The sequence below is a fragment of the Perca flavescens genome, chromosome 17 (assembly GCF_004354835.1).
Source record: "Perca flavescens isolate YP-PL-M2 chromosome 17, PFLA_1.0, whole genome shotgun sequence".
In the NCBI taxonomy this organism is placed as follows: Eukaryota; Metazoa; Chordata; class Actinopteri; order Perciformes; family Percidae; genus Perca; species Perca flavescens.
In genome coordinates, this window is record NC_041347.1 from 23,218,377 (window position 1) to 23,239,238 (window position 20,862).

The 20,862-nt window shown below is 39.2% G+C and overlaps 1 protein-coding gene across 4 annotated transcripts in view; it reads left to right on the forward strand.

Annotated features, from left to right (window-relative positions):
• The window catches only part of phactr2 (phosphatase and actin regulator 2), a 48,687-nt gene that overhangs the window by 2,030 nt on the left and 25,795 nt on the right, over positions 1–20,862 (forward strand). Inside the window, exon 1 of one of the 4 annotated variants that reach the window (XM_028604312.1) lies at positions 5,874–5,926. The exons of 2 other annotated variants lie outside the window; for them this stretch is intronic. In XM_028604312.1, coding sequence (XP_028460113.1) covers positions 5,914–5,926 — 13 coding nt within the window. In that variant the 5' untranslated portion in view covers positions 5,874–5,913. Of the gene's footprint in view, positions 1–5,873; positions 5,927–17,220; positions 17,507–20,862 lie in introns of those variants that run through there. One more of the 4 variants, XM_028604311.1, reaches the window with a different exon arrangement.

A 20,862-nucleotide genomic window follows, 5' to 3' on the forward strand; every position in this document is an offset into this window, starting at 1 on the left:
ATACAATCTGACATGAGGATCTATTCTAAACTGTATTTCTCTTGGGGGAAAAAAAGCAAATGAAATACAGTACTTTTTTTTTTTTTTTTTTTTTTTTTTTAAAAAGGTCCCATGGCATGAAAATGTCACTTTATGAGGTTTTTTAACATTAAAATGAGTTCCCCCAGCCTGCCTATGGTCCCCCAGTGGCTAGAAATGGTGATAGGTGTAAACCGAGCCCTGGGTATCCTGCTCAGCTTTTGAGAAAATGAAAGCTCAGATGGGCCGATCTGGAATCTTCTCCTTATGAGGTCATAAGGAGCAAGGTTACCTCCCCTTTCTCTGCTTTGCCCGCCCAGAGAATTTGGCCCACCCATTAGAGAGAGACATCATGGCTTTCAAACGAGCAAAGTGGCAGTTGGTCAAGGCCACACCCCCACCCTCCACCTTGCCCCCCCCCCTCTCTCCTCCTCAATAGCTACAGACACAGAAATGGCACATACTAAGGAAAGCTCATTGTGGGACTGGCTCTAGTGGCTGTAATTCTGCACCAAGACTGAATTAAGGGAAAGAGACTTCAGATACAGTATTAGGGGACCACTAAGGTCTATATAAAAGCATCCAAAGAGCACCATGTCATGGGACCTTTTACTTAAAGCAGTGTAGTTGACCCTGCTGATGATCTTGCCCATGGGAAAAATGCCCCTGTGGGGATAATTACCAAAAAGTATATATAAGTAAAGGGAGGGGTGTCTTTTTCATGTCCATTTAGTTTAAAAAAAACTAATTCTAAGAAAACACGAGACCAAAAAGAAAATGCAACCCACAGACTTGAGAACAGGAAGCATAAACAAATATATGTAGGCCAGTTTCGGTAAAAGTGAACTCTCAGAACTGTTTGATAAGCATCAACAAACCATCCCAGCTTGAATCATTTAATCTTTCTTTTTGTCCTCTTCATTCTTTTGGTGCAGTGATTATCACCAATATATCAGCAGTTTTTTGACACAAAAGTGTGTAGAGGAGGATATCTCCCCTCAAACCTTATCAAATCAAATCAAATAATTTATTTAGATTTCAAGCCCAATTTTTTGACCTTTGCAAAGCAACAGTTGACAAAAACAATCTCACTACAATGGCACCATCTGCTGAGGAAGATCGTGTGATATGATCGAAAACTCGAGAACAGCTACTGAATGACCGTGTGATGAGATGTATTTTGTAAATTGAACGTTCTTAAGCATTTAAAAAAAGAACATAAAATTTGAATAGCCACATATGTGTTAACTTAGTGATGCTAATGCTATTTTCTATCACTATTGTAATGTGTATAAGAATATGGTACGTTATTGCAGCTCTGCATGTGAAATCGTGCACTTGCACAAGTGCATTTGTGTATGTATTTGTGAAGAAATCAATTTGGGATCATTTGTAGGCTGAGATGCTATTTTGTTATTTGTTGTAAATAGTATCCTCCGGATGGGCGCTATATCGCTCATGTAATTACACAGGCAGAGACAAGAAGAAAGAAGAGAAGAAAGGGGTGAAAGGGAAGAAGAGAAAAGAGGTTGAAAAAGAGAGGAGAAAAAATGGAAAGGAAGGTGAAGAAGTGATCTATTAAGACAAAAGAGAACAGTAAGGGAGAAAAAGAGGAGAGGACAGTTTGGTGGGGACAAGGTAAAATGATGAAAACAGGGATGATGGGAGAGAGGGGGCAAAAAGGAATGCAGGGACAGGCAGATTAAGGAGGAGGAGAGGACAGCTGATAGGCTGAAGAGAACAAGAGGACAACAGAGGAGTGTCAGCTTGCTGGTACACTATATGCTCCTTGTGGGTACTCTCCTCGAAATAACATTGATTACAGACCCTTTTAGTCTGCAATAACTACTTGTTAAAATGTTCTAGAGTGCAGAGAGCAGCCCCTCACTGCCCACACACAGCCTATCCTCCGCCACTGTTGTAGCTGCTGTAACTGCCACCGACATACGTTCAACATAAGTTCCTCAGTAATTAAAGACCCTACGTATGTAGCTATAATTGTGTTCACACATTGTCACAGCCTTCAGCTGTTGCTTCTGAAGTAAAATCTCAAATATTTTTTGCAGATGGCCCAGTTTGTAAAAGCTGGAGATAAGCAGACCTGTGCACGGAATTTCAATATAACTAATTTGGTTTGTCAAAGATTCAAAAACATGTTTAAATTCATTTTTAGCAAAAAATAAGTTTACAATGGATTCCAATAGGCATCTAGGCAACTCCAGGAGTCTCCAGCCATGCTACTGGCTCTGAACTCGGGCACAGAGGTGCTTTGAACTAAATGCTAACATCAGCATGAGAATATGCTCAGAGTTACAATTCTACTGTATTGATGTTTAGCAGACCTATAATGTTTATTATGTAACACATCTTGGTTTAGCATGTTAGCATGCTAATATTATACTGTATATTATTATTATTATAATATCATTATTTCAACCATGACGACAAAGGTTCCCTAACCTTAACAAAAACACAACTTTAACGCAAACCATGATGTTTCCCTAACCCTAACCGAGTTGTGTTGGTGCCTAAACCAAACCAAACTTTAACGAGAGTGGTGTTGGCTCATAAAACATATTTTGTTTTGAACAGTGATGTGTAACGGTTTTGGAGGCCACAGGGCAACTGATGCTTCTATGTCTTGTTCTGAAGGGCAGTTACAAACTGATTTTGTCGGCTAATTTGGAGGACTTGTTGGCCTTATTGTTGATCTCATTTTAAATACATTACACTACATGATTATACTGGAAGGCAAACAACAGGTAAAATTTGATTTAACGCAATTTAACACATTTAACGGTGAGAAAAGAGGGTTAGCCTGGGGCGGGGGGGGTGTTGTTGGAGTTGATGAGCCAGTTGTTTTTCTTCTTGCTTGTTGTGAGCCATTTCATTGGACTGCATTGATAGTTAAAGTATCACTTTCTCCGTTTCTCTCCCCTCTCTGTCTATCAGTAACTCTGTGTGGTTACTAGCTAAGCCTTTAACTCTATTAATATTTGTTCAAACGCCTTGAACAGGATGTCATTGTGCTGCACAGCTTCAAATAATGCTGTGTATACAGTAAGTGTATGTGCGTGATGGAAATGTAATAAAGATATGCTGGGTTAATTAAAAAAAAAGCCAGTGAAACAGAGAGACATTGTGGACAAAAACAAAAAACATAATATTCTAAAGTTTAAGATTTTTTTACACATTAGATAATAGGAAAAACTGAATAAAAGAGGGTAAGCTAAAAGGGAGGAAAAGGAAATTAGAAGGAATAAAACAGGAAAACTACAATAAAATAGATAGGAGAGGAAAGGAGCACAAAACCATATGGCATGATTGTAGCTGATATGCAGTCAATAATGTGCTTGATGGTGTTTTAAGCTCCCAACGTCTTCTTCCAGGCAGTGCTGTGACCGTTGACTTCAAGGCACCTAACCCTAACCTCAACCCTAACCTTAACCCTAACCATAACCATAACCATAACCATAACCATTGCCTAATCGACTTCAAGGCAGCATTGCCACCATTGACTTCAAGGCACCTAACCTTAACCCTAACCATAACCATTGCCTAATCCTAGTGCCTTCCAGGAAGGAAGGAGACATTGGCAGCTTAAAACACTGATAAACCAATAATGTAATGGTTGTGTGGACATTATGTCTGTTCTCCGTCCAGTTCACTTGTGTTTACATTGGCATACATACATACATGTTTTCAGCCCATCAGTGAATTTTATAATGTCCTGCTCCATGTATTCTTTTCACAGGTGGAACTTTAGTCCTATCAAAAAAAAAAAATCTTTTATTTATTTATTTTTACATTTATTTTACATACTAAAATAGCAATCTGGTGCTATGGAGCGAACTGCGGCATCCAGCATCAACGAGTCGCTGGGATACAGATTTATTTAAGATGTTGAGTGGCTCTTCGCAACACTTGAGGCAGATAAACAGAAAGAAAATGACCATCTGTCTTCCTCTGTGCCTTCTTGCGCTCTCTATCTCATTGATTTCTTTCTATCTCTCCTGTCTATCTCAGAGTTTTTTTTATTAATTATTTAGCATTGTGATTATTACTTATGCTGTGTTTTATGATCCATGAGTTTAATATCTTCATTGTTTTTATCACAGCACAGTCACTGTGGTCACCATGGTCCTCAGATGTGTTCTCCATTCAGCAGTCGGATTTAAAGCCCCTGAAAAACTTCAAATCTTAATTTTTTCTACTTAATAGTTAATATTGTGTTATTAAGAAACAATTAAGGTTAACAAACCTGCTTCTTCAAAGCAGCCTATAGCCCACTTTAAACTAGAATCCACAACCTAGATGATAATGCAGAAATCTCAAATGTGAAATAACCAAACTAGTTAGTTTTGTTTGTTTGTATGTAAAATGTCATCACTCATAGTAAGAAGCTGATTAGTCTTTAAATAGTTTCCAGGACCTTTAATGAAAGGAAAAAAAACTGATGTATTATTGTGATGATTGAAATTTAAGTTGAGTTTTAACTTCTGATTTTAAATTCTTTGTAAAACTTCCATATTTCAGTATGAAAACACAAGTTAAGGCTGAATCAGTTGGTCAGAAAGTTATTCACTAACCATTTTGATATATTATAGATTATTGTTCTGCTTCCAGCATCTCAAATAGACATATAAGTTACTAAGGTTACTTTTTTTGCTGTTTTAAATAATTGTAAATTGAATATTTTTGGTTGTTGACCTTTGATTGGGTAAAACATGCAATTTGAAGAATTCACCTTGAGCTCTGGGACATTTTTTTATAGAATAAACGATTCAATTAAAATATAACTTTACTATATCAACTTTACTTTAAATAACACTTTACTATCCTGTTGATAATTTGAGGTAATCTTTATCTATAAATAATAAATCAATAAATATTTAGATGAAGACCAGTAAACATATAGCACCAGGGGCGGGGTTAGAAGGGGGGCATGGGGTGGCAGCCCCCCCCCACTAAAATATGGCTCTCCCCCTCAATCCATTGGGCTAGACTGCTGTCAATCTGACAATTATGATTTCCATTGGATCAGAGTACTGTCACTTGGCTGCCTGTTCTGCCAATTTTCCCATCCCTTGTCACATGACCAATTAATGTTACCATAATGACTATCCAAAATTCTAATACCATAGAACCAGCACTGGGATTGTTTTTTTCAAAAAGTGGCAGACTGAGCCTATAGAAAATGTGTATTATTTATTGGATATACAATTTAAGTTGAAAATGAAAACTATCCTATCCAATATTTCCTATGTTTCCAAGCAGACTTGTTTCTCTGCTGTATTCTGATAAAATGCCCCATCAGGCCTCCCCCCCGACTGATTATTGGTCCCCCCCTGTGCCACCCCACTTAAAAAATCTTGGAATCGCCCCTGTACAGCACACTACCTGCTTATTTGATGCATCTCCCTTCTATTTTCATTTTCTCTTTCTCCCCTCCTCTCCTTATTCCCTACGTCACTGTGGGACCTCAACACAGGAGGGAGAGTGAAAAAAAATGGGTGAGCTGGAGCCAGACAGCAGCCAGAGGAAGGAATAAAAACTTGACAGGCAGGGAGATGGAGACACAGTAAATGCAGGAGGAGACACAGATTGGAAGGGGGGAACGACAAACTCAGATGGAAACAAACATTAACTTTTAATGCTCTTTATTGAAGCAAGGGGAGGCCGGAGGGAGGAGGGGCGAGTAAGGAGCAGACAGTGGAGAGAGAGGAAGTAGACAGCGAGGGAAAGAGAAAGGGAGGGGAGAAGAAGGGAGACAGTGAGAAAGGGAGGAGGGGAGGAGGGGGAGTCAGTAGGGGGAGGGAGGGCGGCAGAGAGGTGGTGTGTCGGGAAGAGGCAAGGATCAATTCACACTGCTGATAATATTCCCTGGGTCAAGTCATGGAACATGACGGTGAGTTTTCTTCTCATATAATTAGCTGTGTCTTTCTCTTTCTATGTGCATGGGTCTCATTGACTTTCTGTGTCTGTGTTATTGTAACAGAAGGCACGGTGGACACAGAAAGAGATTATTTCCACCACTTGCTCTTCTTCTCTTCACTGTCCTTATTTATTTGTCCCCTGTTAGCCGGTGATTGCTTTACATGTAAATTGTACACACAGGTTGTAATTCCTCAGCCTTTATAAATCAGCCTGCTTACAGTGTTTAGTTTGATGTTAGCTTTGTAAAGACCACTCATCTGAACAAATTAAAAAGGGGGTCATAGCGCATTTAAACGTGTACGTGTACTTTGACTATTACAACATAAGCTTATTTGTAAGAGCATCTGACCATTGTTGTCAGAGATCATTTGGCTGTCACTGTATCTGACAGAGAAATGCAGAGCAGGCTTTCCTCATACTCTTTTGCCTCATTTCATAAATCTAAAATAAACATGTTCCATATATCAATGACAACAACACACAGTCATGCATTATGTACAGGAACTACTTTAAAGACACAAGCAACAACACTGTGCAATATTAATAAGATGCTAATGCATAAGTAGAAAACTTAATAACATTACGGTTGGCTATATCTTCACTTAACTAGTTCTGCTCATGACACTTTGGCAATGCTTATGAGGCAATGGTGATTGTGCGTGTAACTTCAAAAGCAATTACTGGTTTTGTAAGTCTGCACACAGTTGCATTATAGTTTCTTATATGACTAAGGCAAGACAAGGCAACTTTATTTATATAGCACATTTCAGCAACAGGGCAATTTAAAGTGCTTTACGTAAACATTAAAGGATAATTAAAAACAATAAAAGACACTAAAGAATATAGAAAACAAAAACAAGCTAAAATAGAATAAGACAGGTATAAAACAACAAGAATAAATGTTACAATGCAGTATAAGAAATGAACAATTACTTGATTTAATAAAAGGCAGAGTCAAACAGAAAAGTCTTCAGCCTTGATTTAAAAGAACTGAGATTTGCGGCGGGACCTGCAGTTTTCTGGGAGGTTGTTCCAGATATGTGGTGCATAAAAAGTGAACGCTGCTTCCCGTTTAGTTCTAACTCTGGGGACAGAAAGCAAACCTGTCCCAGACGATTTGAGAGGTCTGGTTGGTTCATAATGTAGCAGAAGATCAGAAATGTGTTTTGTCCCTAAACCGTTCAGTGCTTTATAAACCAACAGTATTAATTTGAAATCAATTATTTGACTGACAGTAAAGACAAAGACTAAGACAACACAATGGCATTTTTTGTTAATATTTCTACAGAGGAAAGAGAAGGCCAATTATTTCAGGTGGGCTCGACTGGTAGCTATCTTGAATAAATGACAATGATACGCTGGTGCATCGGTTAGTGTCACACTCAGCTGAAGGAGGCAGGCAGACTATATCGGGCCTATGTTATCTAATATAGTTTAATTACTGTTTGCAGAGGTTGTCATAACATATCACAGTGTTTAATAGGAAAAAAGCCCTGTTGCCATGTGTTCATAAAGAAAGCCAGAAATGTAGGGCAGAGATGATGTTTAGACTCCAGTTGTTTTTTCTCTCTTGTTGTCTCAGGTAAGCTTTACAGCAATAAATCCATTTTAATCCGCACTCGTTTGTGGGTGTGTTTGTCTGTGTTGATGGAGATGTGGTCGCAATTGGTACACAAATTATCGTTGTTGTGAATTTGAGAAACAGCCTTTTGCAAGGCAAAGCAGCATCTGTAAACTGTATGTGATGCAAGTGTGTGTGTGTGTTTTGTGTGTGTGTGTGTGTCTACGATGTTTTGTGTGAGTGTGCGCTCTAGAGACAATGTAAGGTGAGACGACACAATGTGCGTATTTGCATGTGGCCAACGTGATTTGCCATTGTAGCCTGCACAAACTGGAGACACATTTTTCACGAGTACAGTCTAATAGAAGCTCTTTAATTCTCTGCACATCCACCTCTAGGGCGACTGAAGTTACCCTCTTTGGAACTTCAGACAAATGCTATCTCTCTCTCCCACACTTAAATTACACAGGTGCCCTGATAAAACAACATACTTCTAGCTTGGCAGAAGGATCTACTTGTTCGATAGGTAGGTCTGTCTAACTCAATTGTTTTTTCTCATATAATCTTTATTTACTGAATGGCTTAACGGCTAGAGATGATCATCTTAGTCTTAAATGTATTTCATCTTGGTTGGTGAATCTGCACATAGGATTATTACATTAATAAGATTGCCTTTTCCATTGCTGGTTCTTGTTTAGAGTTGTACAGCTATTGGGGGTGGCCTCTAGCTCACCCAGTAGAGCGTGCGCCCCATGTAGGCTGAGTCCTTTGCAGCGGCCCGGGTTCAAATCCGTTGCAAATTTGTTGCGTGTCATCCCCTCTCTCTCTCCCCACTTTCCTGTCTATCCACTATCTAATAAAGCCCCTCCCAACAGCTGTTGTAAACATAGGATGAATGTGTCAAAACCAAAGACTATAAAACCAAGAAAAGTTAGGTTGCAGTGCTGCCCCAGACCTCTTGAGCCACCCTCTGGTAACAGACCTCAGTCAATAAAAGCTAGCTGGATGTTGGCCAAAGCAACCATCATCAGCCAGTGGCAGTCTACTTTAAAACAAACCATGTCATGGGCAAACATGACTGACATGCTTTGGACAGCTGTTTTTGTGATTTTACTCCAGTAAATCTGATATGGCCTTATATAGTTAGAATATGAAGGTGTAGAGATAAATACTTGCTGCTGTTTGTTTACGCTCCCCATTTGCTGTCCTCTTATGGCCTCAAATCACACACTTCTAGAGGGTAGCCATGGCTTGTGTTTTCTTTATGAAACATAGTGACTGTTTCCCTCTGCTGTGGCCTTTATTCTGTGGTTATTATAAAAGACCCCAAACTACAGTATCAATCTTTCCTCCTGCTTTTTCTCTGTTTCTCTGTTTGTCTCTCTGGAGCTCGCTGCATCTCAAGCTCTCTGGCTGCTTGTCTGGCAGGATGTCAACTATTGATTTATACAGGCAACATTTTAGCAATGCTGGCGGCTTATGGGTTGTGCCAAACAGAATACAACAAACAGGAGATCAGGTTTCAGACAAGCTGGCTGGCATATGTGAAGAGGAAGAGAAATGACAGTAACCACTACTGTATCATTGCAATACAAGACTGCACAGTTAATATTATAAAGTAAATACCCTTTTAATAGGGATGTATGGGTTATGAAGGTGGAGAGAGGGGTCAAAGTCATGTTTGTGAGGAGGAATGATTGAATATTGGTTGGTTTTAGGTACTGTATATAGGCTTCCTTTCACTGTGTGGAGTTGGATCATGTGCAGGAACTATATATATATACACATTATATATATATACATTAATATTAAGTCACGGTTTTAGCTGATTATCAGCAGCCACAGCCACAGGCATTTCAATTTCTGGACACAGATGAGAGTTATATTTCAGTCAGTGATTTATATTTGGTGGCTACACTGCAAAAATTAAAAAGTGTTTTAATTACTTTATCTTGTTGCACATTCTTTTCTGCAATGGTTTATTGACACCCAACTGGAAAATTAGAGCCACAAACTATGTATCTCGATCTACCCAACTCTTAATATTTGCATTACAGTAATGTATGGAAATTATCATTAATTTACATTTTCTGTTGCAGATTATGGATGGAAACTAAAAGCTGATTGAGAATATACGTTTTCAGTATACTGAAGTATTAACCTTTTTTATATAATAAAAAAGGTTAATACTTAATTGTGGAGCAACATCAAATGACAGAGAATCCTTATACATTCTGAAGATAGAAAGTATGGTCAGTGTATTTTACAGTTCATTAACAATCCTACAAAAGCCATTTTGACCCATTTTGCAAATCATATGTATTTGACAGACTATGATTTGGACAAATGAATCTTCACAGTGCTACTGTATGATTAGATTTAACTTTACTGGGGTTTACTGGGACCATTCAAGCATGAAGAAGTAGTCCCTCTCAGCTCAGCTTGGTTTGCTTGTACAGTATAACAGAGCCTGGTCCTTGCTGAGTCACACTTGACTGTTATGACAGTCTGGTACAGACAGAATGGTGCAGAGATGTCCGGTCCCTGACCCTTGAAAAGGTTAGCATATTCCATAACATGGAAACGACACTGGTGTAACCCTTAAACGCAGTTTGGATTTGTGACAGGCAACAACATTTTCTTTTTTTAGGCAATGACTGAATGCACAAAATCATTTTAGCAAATCAGCTCGAATGACACACAGATAGATTCCCTGTCCTTTGGCATGACAATATTATGAGACTGTACCCTGGCAGTAACTGAGTTTAATAAATAAATCAAGGGGAGGGGAGTAAGTCTCTGAAAAGTAGCACTTAAACAATTATTACCCCCTTGTTCCGCTGAGGCTACTACTTAATATTTGATGACTCCTTTCCTTTCTTCTGGCCCTTCTCCTCCTCCTTACCCTCTCCTGTCTTCCCTTTTCCGGTTTCTGTCAATGGAAAGGTCAGCCTGCCTCAGTTGATCTCTCAGTTATTTAGTGTGAGGACAAACAGGACTCAGTTCCTGAAAAGTGTCATTTTGATATAGAAATCCTAGAAGTCCGTCCTCTTGACTTTGAGTATATCCCCAAAGATCTCCATTTTGGATACTGTATTCTTGCACAGATTTACAGTAAAAGCATCAGATTGATCTAAACGCAATCCAGAGGGAGCTTTTTCCTGCACTTGTTTGATCAGTACTTGCCACAGAGGATTCTCTCTCTCTCTCTCTCTCTCTCTCTCTCTCTCTCTCTCTCTCTCAAACTTTTGGTCATCAGGTCAATATCTTAAAGGAGAATTCCGGTCGATTTCAACCCGTAGCTCTGTTGTTTGTAAATCAGGAGTACAGTCAGTAGCGAGAAAAACGAAAACAAACGGTGCCGCCTACACAGAGTTATCCTCCTGCTAGATTTTGCACCCAACTACTAGTGCTTAGCCATGTGCAGTTATTCCTTACGAGGGAACACAGCAAATTTGACAGCAGTAGATGTGACAGAAAGGCATAAAAGTTGTGTTAATCCTTACCTCTGTTTATGTACTGCTTTCCGGTCAAGTCCTCAACAATCGAGTGCCGATCTCATACAATCCAATAATCCAAAATGTATTTTTTCCACAAAAAAACGATTTGCCGAGGTCCTGTCCATAGTAATGAGCATGTATCAACAGGCTGTAACCTGACACCGCAGTGAAGCAGAGCTGACCTGCAGTTCAAGAGTTCAGGAGCTCATTTGCATAGGTAACCTAGCAACGGCGGAGCCTGCCTGTCGGCAGAAGCAGGGAGGAGCTCACAGAGCTGACAGACGGAGCTTGGAGTTAGATCAGGACTAATATGAGAAAATGCTTCGAGTTTATGCCTTTCCAAAATTACGGCAACCAAATGAAGAGATATTTGAGCTTGAGCTTTCACCGTCTACAACCTCCGCAGCCGGGAGATTTTACCGTTATGGCTGGTTGCACTTGATGCGGGTACATGGTGGTGCTTGTGTGGATACTGTATCGCAATGACCACCGAGGAAGAAAGCCTGTGCTGTAAGGATCCAGCCTGGTCTGGACGGGTCAACGGACATTGTTTCGCCCATACAGAGGTTTCCCCATCTGATCTATAAGGATGATCTAACCGGACAGACCTGATGGCCAGCTGTCTAATGAGTGAGTACAACAGGCTTTTGTGACTGTCTAGCTTAGGTACATTTGTTTTTAATTGTATACACATTCAAAACACTAATCAAAACACACCTCTTCAGATTAGCTTTCCACATACAATAATCTTACATTTCTCACCTGATAGTTACTGTTTTTATTGTTTTTAATTGCTTCTAAATATGCTTGTTGTATGTGTTGGTTTTATTGCTTATCTGTTTTTAATGTGCTGTTTTTTACTGTAAAGTGTCTTTGAGTATGATGAAAAGCCCTCTATAAATGAAATGTATTATTATTTATTATAAATAAATGCCTCACTTCTTTAGTGAAATAACCAAAGCTCCCCACCCCTCCCCCCATTATACATAATCATGCTGCAGCATAGTCTGAAGTGTACAAAGAAAAAATAGTTCAGTACTCTTTTCCTAGGCCTAGAACATGCTCTTATAATGTGACCTGGCTTGAGCAACCAGTTCACTCTTATCCAGCAGAGGAACTGGGGCTATGTTACAAAGCAGTCGCCTTCTTCTCTGTCCATGACGGAGTAAGGGTTTTTTCTTCTGTGGACTTGAAATAACTATTTTGAAACTGGCTGGATGACCAGCTGGACGCCTTCTTGGGAGTTGACTGTGGCACTGCAGCTAATTCTGTCTCTATGTCACTGGATGGTGTCCCCTAAATAAGTAAGAAGGAGAAAGAGCATTGTAGTCAGACTCAATGGCCAAAACAGTAACTTTGAGGATGCATCTATCATAATCAGTGTTGGGTGTAAGGCAATTACAGTTATATATACATTTCTGCTGTAACGCAGTAATATAACTCATTACTAATTACATGTCGGTAATATCATACACGGGTCTCAGTAACGGGAGTTACAACATTTAGTGTTTTTTTTTTTTTCTCAAGAATTCACCAACACCGTGAAACATTTTTTCACAGAAAAAAAAGTGAGAATTACAATAGCCTTGGAAAGTATAAATCATAAAGACGTTACCTCCAATTTGTCTGCAGCTGGTCTTTTCGCTTTAGGAATGTCATTTTCCTTCAGATACCGGGACTTGGCGCTCTTTTCGGTGAAGTCAATGTTTGCTACAAACACGGTAATCTCTCTCATGTAGCTAATGTTATCAAGGGAGCTGAAGTGCAACCAGCCATAACCGTAAAATCTCCCGGCTGCGGAGGTTGTAGACGGTGAAAGCTCAAGCTCAAATATCTCTTCATTTGGTTGCCGTAATTTTGGAAAGGCACAAACTCGAACCATTTTCTCATATTAGTCCTGATCTAACTGCAAGCTCCGTCTGTCAGCTGCTTCTGCCGACAGGCAGGCTCCACCGTTGCTAGGTTACCTATGCAAATAATCTCCTGAACTCTTGAACTGCAGGTCAGCTCTGCTTCACTGCGGTGTCAGGTTACAGCCTGTTGATACATGCTTATTACTATGGACAGGACCTCGGCAAATCGTTTTTTTGTGGAAAAAATACATTTTGGATTATTGGATTGAATGAGATCGGCACTCGATTGTTGAGGACTTGACCGGAAAGCAGTACATAAACAGAGGTAAGGATTAACACAACTTTTATGCCTTTCTGTCACATCTACTGCCGTCAAATTCGCTGTGTTCCCTCGTAAGGAATAACTGCACATGGCTAAGCACTAGTAATGGCATTTCGAACACGTTTAGAGGCTAAAAACCCGTTTAAAACTTGCCCTGTTTAAGCCTTGTTTAAGACTGTTGGGTGCAAAATCTAGCAGGAGGATAACTCAGTGTAGGCGGCACCGTTTGTTTTCGTTTTTCTCACTACTGACAGTACTCCTGATTTACAAACAACAGAGCTACGGGTTGAAATCGACCGGAATTCTCCTTTAAAGTGAATACAAGTAAATAGATGGAATACTGAGTCTGTTAGAAAGTTTAATCTATCTATAAAATGACTTTCAACACTACCACTATTTGTAGTTTTCTAAATTTAAAGGAACAAATTGAAGAAAACTTGGACAGTGCTGAAAGTAATATAAGAATTTAAAACAGACAAAAATATGAGCACAAAAAAAGGAGATGCAACTAAAATGTTATTGAAAAGTTCCCTTATAAACAACATCAAATTACACATGAAAATCAGTTTACTTTTCATGGGAAGTAGTATTGAGCCTGCTAAAACAGTTGTATAATGTCCTCTGTGGCTCTGAAGGGAGATTTAAAAAAAAAATATTTTAATAAGGACATCACAGTTATAAAAATATGTAAAACACATGCTGAAACCCACTACATAAGCTGACATGAAACTGTGTACATCAATGAAACACATCAAAGCATTGAACTTGGACTGCATCAAACTCAATCATCAATTAACCATTGATTATCATCACTCACCGATATTATATTGAAGACAGATCATGAGCTGACTCATCCTGAGAATGTAACACCTTTAACATGTGCAGCCTCCAACAAATTCAGTACATGTTGCTGATACATCAAGTTAATGGCATTACCTCTCAGTCAATACTAACACAGTCAGAGTTTTCTCTATTAACTTTACTAAGTACTTCCATCCTCCTGTCCTGACTTCCTTCCTGTCTCAATTATCCACTTCCATCTTATTCACTAACGACAGACTGCGGCCGTCATGGCAGCTCCCAGGTGTGAATGTGTATAACGCTTGCATTATTGTATACTACAAACAGAAGTGGATTTGGAGTCTCTGCAAAGGCTCTCAAACTGCAGTCAAACACCATGCTTCATATACTCAAGATATTTATGTTTAATGATCATGTGAGTCCATTTGGAATCAGAAGATTTAAATCAGCCACACTTAAAGTGCAAATGTAAAAAAGATGCAGCCAATCATATATATTGATTGCATATGAGTCAAGTGGCTGTATTAACAAATGATGAATGAGGCTGTGCAACCTCAGTGTGCCCAAATGGCTGCTTTGTTTTGATCGCACCATTTTTTCCCGTGTGAATTTGCCAAATTTGTTTTGTTTAGAGTTCGCTGCGGGCTTCATTTTTCCTATTAAAGCAATCCATAGCAAGACTGTCCTCTCTTATGTGATTATACATGCTTATGTTACTGTTTGTGGCTTATTATGCTTTGATGACTTATAGGGGAGAAAAGAAGGGGTGTACAGCAGTGACAAGGAGAAGCAGAAACAAAGGTTTTACAATAAGAATTATTAAGAGATACATAATGACAAATCATCTTGAGTCATTTGAGTTGTGCTGTTAACACTAGATGGCAGTATTGTCCTTAATGGAAAATAATTCCACTTGCAGATGTTCAACATGGGGGGAGGGGGGTGGGGTTGAGATCTCCACTTTTGAGCAAAATTGAAATTTTGGTCATCAAACACTGAATTTTCTGCATTGTGGTGAATTTTTCTGCAACAATTTGTGCCTTTTCTGCATTAAGTTATAGTGCAAATGTCTTTGTTTATGTAAAGGAAATTATAATAGGTTTTTGAGGTGGGTTGAACTGGCCAGTTTTGATTAATTCAAATAAATCAATTTAAGTAAATTACGCCTGTGATGTCACGCTATGTGTGTTTGTGTTTCTGTGACTGGGGCGTGGGTGTTTGTGCGCTGACTGCAGTCTGGCCACCCACGTCTGTCAAGCTGGGTTCTGAAAGGCCTCAACTGACACTTTGTTGACAGTGATGGTGGATCTCTCACACAAACACACACACACACACACACACACACACACACACACACACACACACACACACACACACACACACACACACACACTCTAGTTGGCTCCCATATTGAGAGTCTGGTGCAGGAGTGTTTGGCTTGGTTTGCCACAGTTGTCACTGAGTGGTGAGAGCTCATAAGTCCAACATTAAACAGACATTATTTCCTTCTTACCATCAAAGGATTTAAAGGCCATGCTCACAAACCTTGACACATTTCTGCCTTTGCTCCCATTTGACCCACTCAAAGCTAGATTCAGGGTTCACTGTCATCTCCTTTTTTCCAAAATGAAACGCCTTTTTTGGTAGAACGTATACTATACTGACCCTCCTCTGGAGCCACAGACACTGTGCAAACCCTAAATTAATTAATTCATCATTAACTGGGATTTTATTTTATTGTGCCACACTGGGGTTTGTCGATTCCCAAGCCTGATCCCACAAATGTCTTTAAATGTTTCATTTTAAAGCCACACACGTTTTATTTGTCTTGGTGCAATGTCTATCAACCAACAGTGAGACACACTGACACTAATCTTCTTCTTCTTCATAAGACATATCGAGGATGAGCTGCTTTTATTGTTCATTTGAGTTTTTGAGGTTATTTGGAGTGGTGTTAGAACAAAACAGGCAATTTGATGGCATCATCTTGGGCTTTAGGAAGTTGTGATAGGCATTTTTCCACCTTATACTGAAAGTTTATCGACCAAAGGATTAATTGAAACCATAATGAATTAATTTTCTTTTTACATTAACAAACATCATCCCGCCTTCCCTTCTAAGTATTATCAACAGCATGCACTTACTGTAAAGTCAAAGTAAAAGTACTTGTTCTGTAAAATGTCCCCAGTGACTGATATATTTTTACCAACAGTAAGTGACACTATAACCAAAACTATAGAAGTTCCTCTTTCTTTCTTTTCAGTTCTTTATATTAAAATGACAATAGATTTTAAAATTGTAAATACTGATACATCCATGTGTAAGCAGCATTTTACTGTTGTAGCTGATTGAGGTGTACAGTAGCCTATAAACTAGATAAAGTAACTACTTTATATACATTTAGGTTATTTAGTCCAGTGGATTCCAACCCAGGGGTCGGCCCCCTCTTAAAGGTTACCGGATACATTTGGAGGGGTGATGAGATGATTCACAAAAGAGGAAAGAAGAAAAAACCCAAATCTGTTCTGTTTGTATTATTTTGAATATTCTCCAATCTTTGTCTTTTTGTTAAATAATTGCTAATTGGAGATCTTTGGGCCTCAAACTGTTTAAATGAAACCATCTGAGAAGTTTAGAGGGGAAATCACTTACAGACATCTGAAACGTGGCAAAGGACCCCATCCAGACAGCTTTTGCGAAGGGCTCACGAGCCAAATGGTTATATTTAATAAGATCATCATATGATTTAACATGATGTCAAATCGTAATCTGTAAAATAGGCTAGTAGTAGTCAAATGAATTAAGTGGAGTAAAAAGTAAAGTACCTCCAATATTTCCCTCTGAAATGTAATGGAGTAGAAGTATAAAGTCGAGGAAAATGGAAATACTCAAGTAAAGTATAGGCTACCTCAAAGTTGTAGGCTACTTAGTAGGCTACATTACTTGAGTAAACGTACTTAGTTACTTTCCATTGCTGAATTTAAATGCAGGACGTTTACTAGTGGAGTAGGCTACTTTTACTTTTGATACTTTAAGTAGGCTACATTTTGAATGCATGACTTTTACTTGTAGTGGAGTAGCCTACTTTTCCATTGTTGTATTGGTAGTTTTACTTAAGTAGGCTAAAATATTAAAATATTTTCTCCATCACTGTGTCTAGACCAGTGTTAACTAGTGGCTGAAGGTGTCAGACCTCTTCACCCTGTGACCCCAGCAGCGCCTCTAATCTGCGCCGAGGAATGAGAGGCATTCTTCAGCTGCTCACAGGACGAGGAGGTGGGAGGGGAAGTAACGACGTAGTAGCGACTCACTCAGTCAGTGAAGTTTCCAGCGACTCAGCCATCACGGTCTGAAACTCTTTTTTTGAAATGAACCAACTCGGCGGCTGTGGAGGGGATTTAAGCGGCGATAGAAGACCGTGATCTCGGGTGGTTCTTTGGGTTGGCTCGGTCCGGCCCGGAGGATCTGAATATGGGTCAGACTGCCGTGTCTGCCGTATCACAGCCTGCGAGCGGTGAGTGACTGTGTGTACATGTGTGTGTACGTGCCTCCCTCTTGTCTCACACACATTCGCTATTTTTTATTAAGGATGTCTGCTCACTTCTGCTTTGTTTCTTTTAACATTTCTGTCGGATAATGGATCGAAACTTCCTCACAGCTCAACACAAACAAAGCGCGAAACGGTTTCATGCTAATAGGAAGTTAGCTAACTTAGATGTTATATTAATTAATAATTGTACTCTTGCATCCTATTTGTTTCTAAATCCTATCGCTGGTTGTGTTACCCAACTGTTGTAAAACTGGTGAAATTGCCAGTGTTAAAGCAGGCTATGTGTTGCGTAACCAAAGAGTTGCATGTTTCTGCTGGGTAATGAAGTGCACTGTTTAGTTTATGAGAGTATGTATTTAGCAACCAGTTTGACATGAGTCAAGATGAACCGCTTAGTTTTCACCTTTGATTGCCCAGAGGAGAATCTGAAGCTTGTCCAGCTCAATGCAATCTAGGTGGACTTTCATTCACATGCAGGACCCTATGAACCACGACAACATCATGTCAAAGTCATCAAGTGGGGCTGCTTATTTTTGTAAAGAAAATGTCATCACTTATAGTTTAGGTTTGACAGTTACAGCCCAAGATGCTGTTATCAAATTGTCTTTTTTTTTTTTGTCCACCAACACTTCAAAACCTTAAATATTTAGTTTACAATTATATAAATTAGACAAAAGCAGCTCTTGCCAGCGATTGATAGGGCTGTAACCACTTAATTTTGGGCATTTTTGCTTGAAAAATTACAGAAAAGATGAATCTAGGGCTCCAGCTAACAATTATTTTTTGTTATTGATTAGCCTACTATTCTACAGATTAAAGTTTTAAATTATTGATTAATTGTTTGGCCTGTAAAATGTCAGAAAATAGAGAAAAATCAGTTTTGGGCAGCCCAAGGTGATGTTTTCAAATGTCTTATTTTGTCCGACCAAATGTCCAAAACACAAAGACATTACATAATCACATGAGAGAGAGAAAAGCATAAAATCCTGACATTACATTGTTTTTCTGTTGATTGATCTGACTAATGGATGAATAACACTAATTATTTCAACTCTAGAATCATCAATTCAGGTCAAGTTGTCACAGTTTTATAAATCTCTAGTTGGACATTCCTGCCATGTACACATCATTCTTAATCTCAGTGTCTGTGACCCTCACGCAGGTTTAATTCTCACTGTCGAGCGCTGCAATTTACCACCTGACGCGATAGTAAACCAGCAATTGTTCAATATCCATCACAACAATTTGAAACACTGCAACCAATACATTATGGAGAGTGTTGAATAAATGAAGAAAACAAAAAGAAAGTGTCATCTTCAATAGTGCTTGGGTTAGATTCTCCAGGTCTCAGAAAGATGAACACTATAGCCTATTACTGTAGTTACCCACTTGTCATATTCGTGACTCCACCTGCAGAGGAAGGTTGTGTCATGTGATTTAATTGGACCTGTGGTGAGATTTTCCTTGTCTGCTGATGTTTCCAAGAAATTAACTTTAAATATCAAAACATTTTAAAGTTGTTGGACTGATGCTTTGTGTTAAGACAACATTTAACATTGATGCATTTGAGTTGTTTCCAAAAAAAACTGTACTAGTTGTCAAAAAGCAGTCCAGTCTGAAACTGAAGGTAGCCTACTAGCTACTAAATAACACTAAAGTATTGACGTATCATAGGCTTTTTGCGCTTTATGTGCCCATGAGCCATAAAGTAAACATTTCACATTTGTTCACATTTTTTATAGGAACGCTTTAAGGCAGTGAGGCACAGGAAGGGACGAAGGGCTCCGGATGAAAACAAAACTGAGCTCTTTTATGACACTGTCAGCATTTCAAGTAAAACCCAGACTGTTAACACTTAAGCCAACATGCATAGGAACCTAAGGTTATAATAATGATCTATATGCTCTGCGTGGCTGCATTATGGATTGCATTATGATGCTGTGTTGTACTATAAGTGCTGAATCTACATTTTTAAGAGCAGGAAAGGGAAGTAATTCTGTCAGGGTCTTACTGAGAGATCATTAAGATAAAACTGATATACTCTGAGCCTTAATGAGTTATGACTGTGCGTTAAAACTGTAAAGCTGCAGTTTCCTGTCAGCTTTCTTTTCGGTCTGTTACTCCTGACGTAATCCACCTTGCTGCAGTAGGTCCTGTGAGTATCATGAGTTAAACTACTGTGTTTCTCTGGCCTGCTTTGGAGAAAGATTTGGAAGAAATGACCCAAGTGTTAAAACATCAGCTAATGCCCAGTGTCGCCCCTCCCTCCGCTCTCATCCCACACCTCTTTTTGCCTTATTTTCTTCTTCTTTCTTTCTGTGTTTCTGCCCTCCTCTTTCCCACATTTTCTTTTACCTCAGTTTCTACCTCTCCTCTTCTTTCTCCACCTTTTCTCTCTTTTGTCTCTCTTTGCCTCTCTCTCCCCCTACATCCCTCTTCCTCTGTCCGTGACGTATGGTTCTTCCCTCGCGGGTGACTTGCAGTGAAGGAAGGAAGCCTCTCCCTTTCCCCTCCTCCTTAACACATGTTCCTGCTGTAACGTCTAAAAAAAAGAACATGCTGGCTTTGTCACAATACATCGACACTTTAACCCTAACATTACATCTATTTTTTGTAACCATTATTTAACTGGGGCTAAACAGTTCACTAAATAAATTGTGTGTGATTACTTCATTGAAATGTCTGTCATGTCTCAAGTTGTGTTTTTGATTATCCCACTCATTTCCACAGCTGCTATATATCCAAATCCTGACTCACCCTCCTAGCATGACATCACGAGTCATCCGTTTCAAAATAAAATGCCTCTGTGTGAAATGCAGCGTGGAATTGAGTCAAACCAGCAGTTGTTATATACTATCTCTGAGTTAACCTGAAGTGGATTGAAGTCACACTCCTGTGATTAAAAAGCTGTAGTCAGTATTATTTAGCTTTTCTTGGATGGATTTGTCTTGTCTGAAATCCAGGATTGCTGTTTGCAGTTCTTGTATGTGTTACAAGGCTAAGCTAACCTGGGCTCGTAGAACAAAGGAACACAGCTAGGCTAACCTAGCTCGTAACATTAATGGTATTGGTCTCCTCTCCCTGCGTAATACATTTAACGTGAGAATGAGACCTGTGCTTGCCTGGATGAGAGTATACTTCCCTACCTAAGACAGTCCCTCCAGAAAAACGCGATTATGCGATTGCATAATTTAATGCATAATCAGCCAAAGTCTGCATATTTATGCAGGGGCCACATTTTTTCAAATTTGCCGCACTTTCGACGCATAAATCGCCGATTTCCGCGCAAAATATGCGGGGCTTGCATGATTTCATAATCC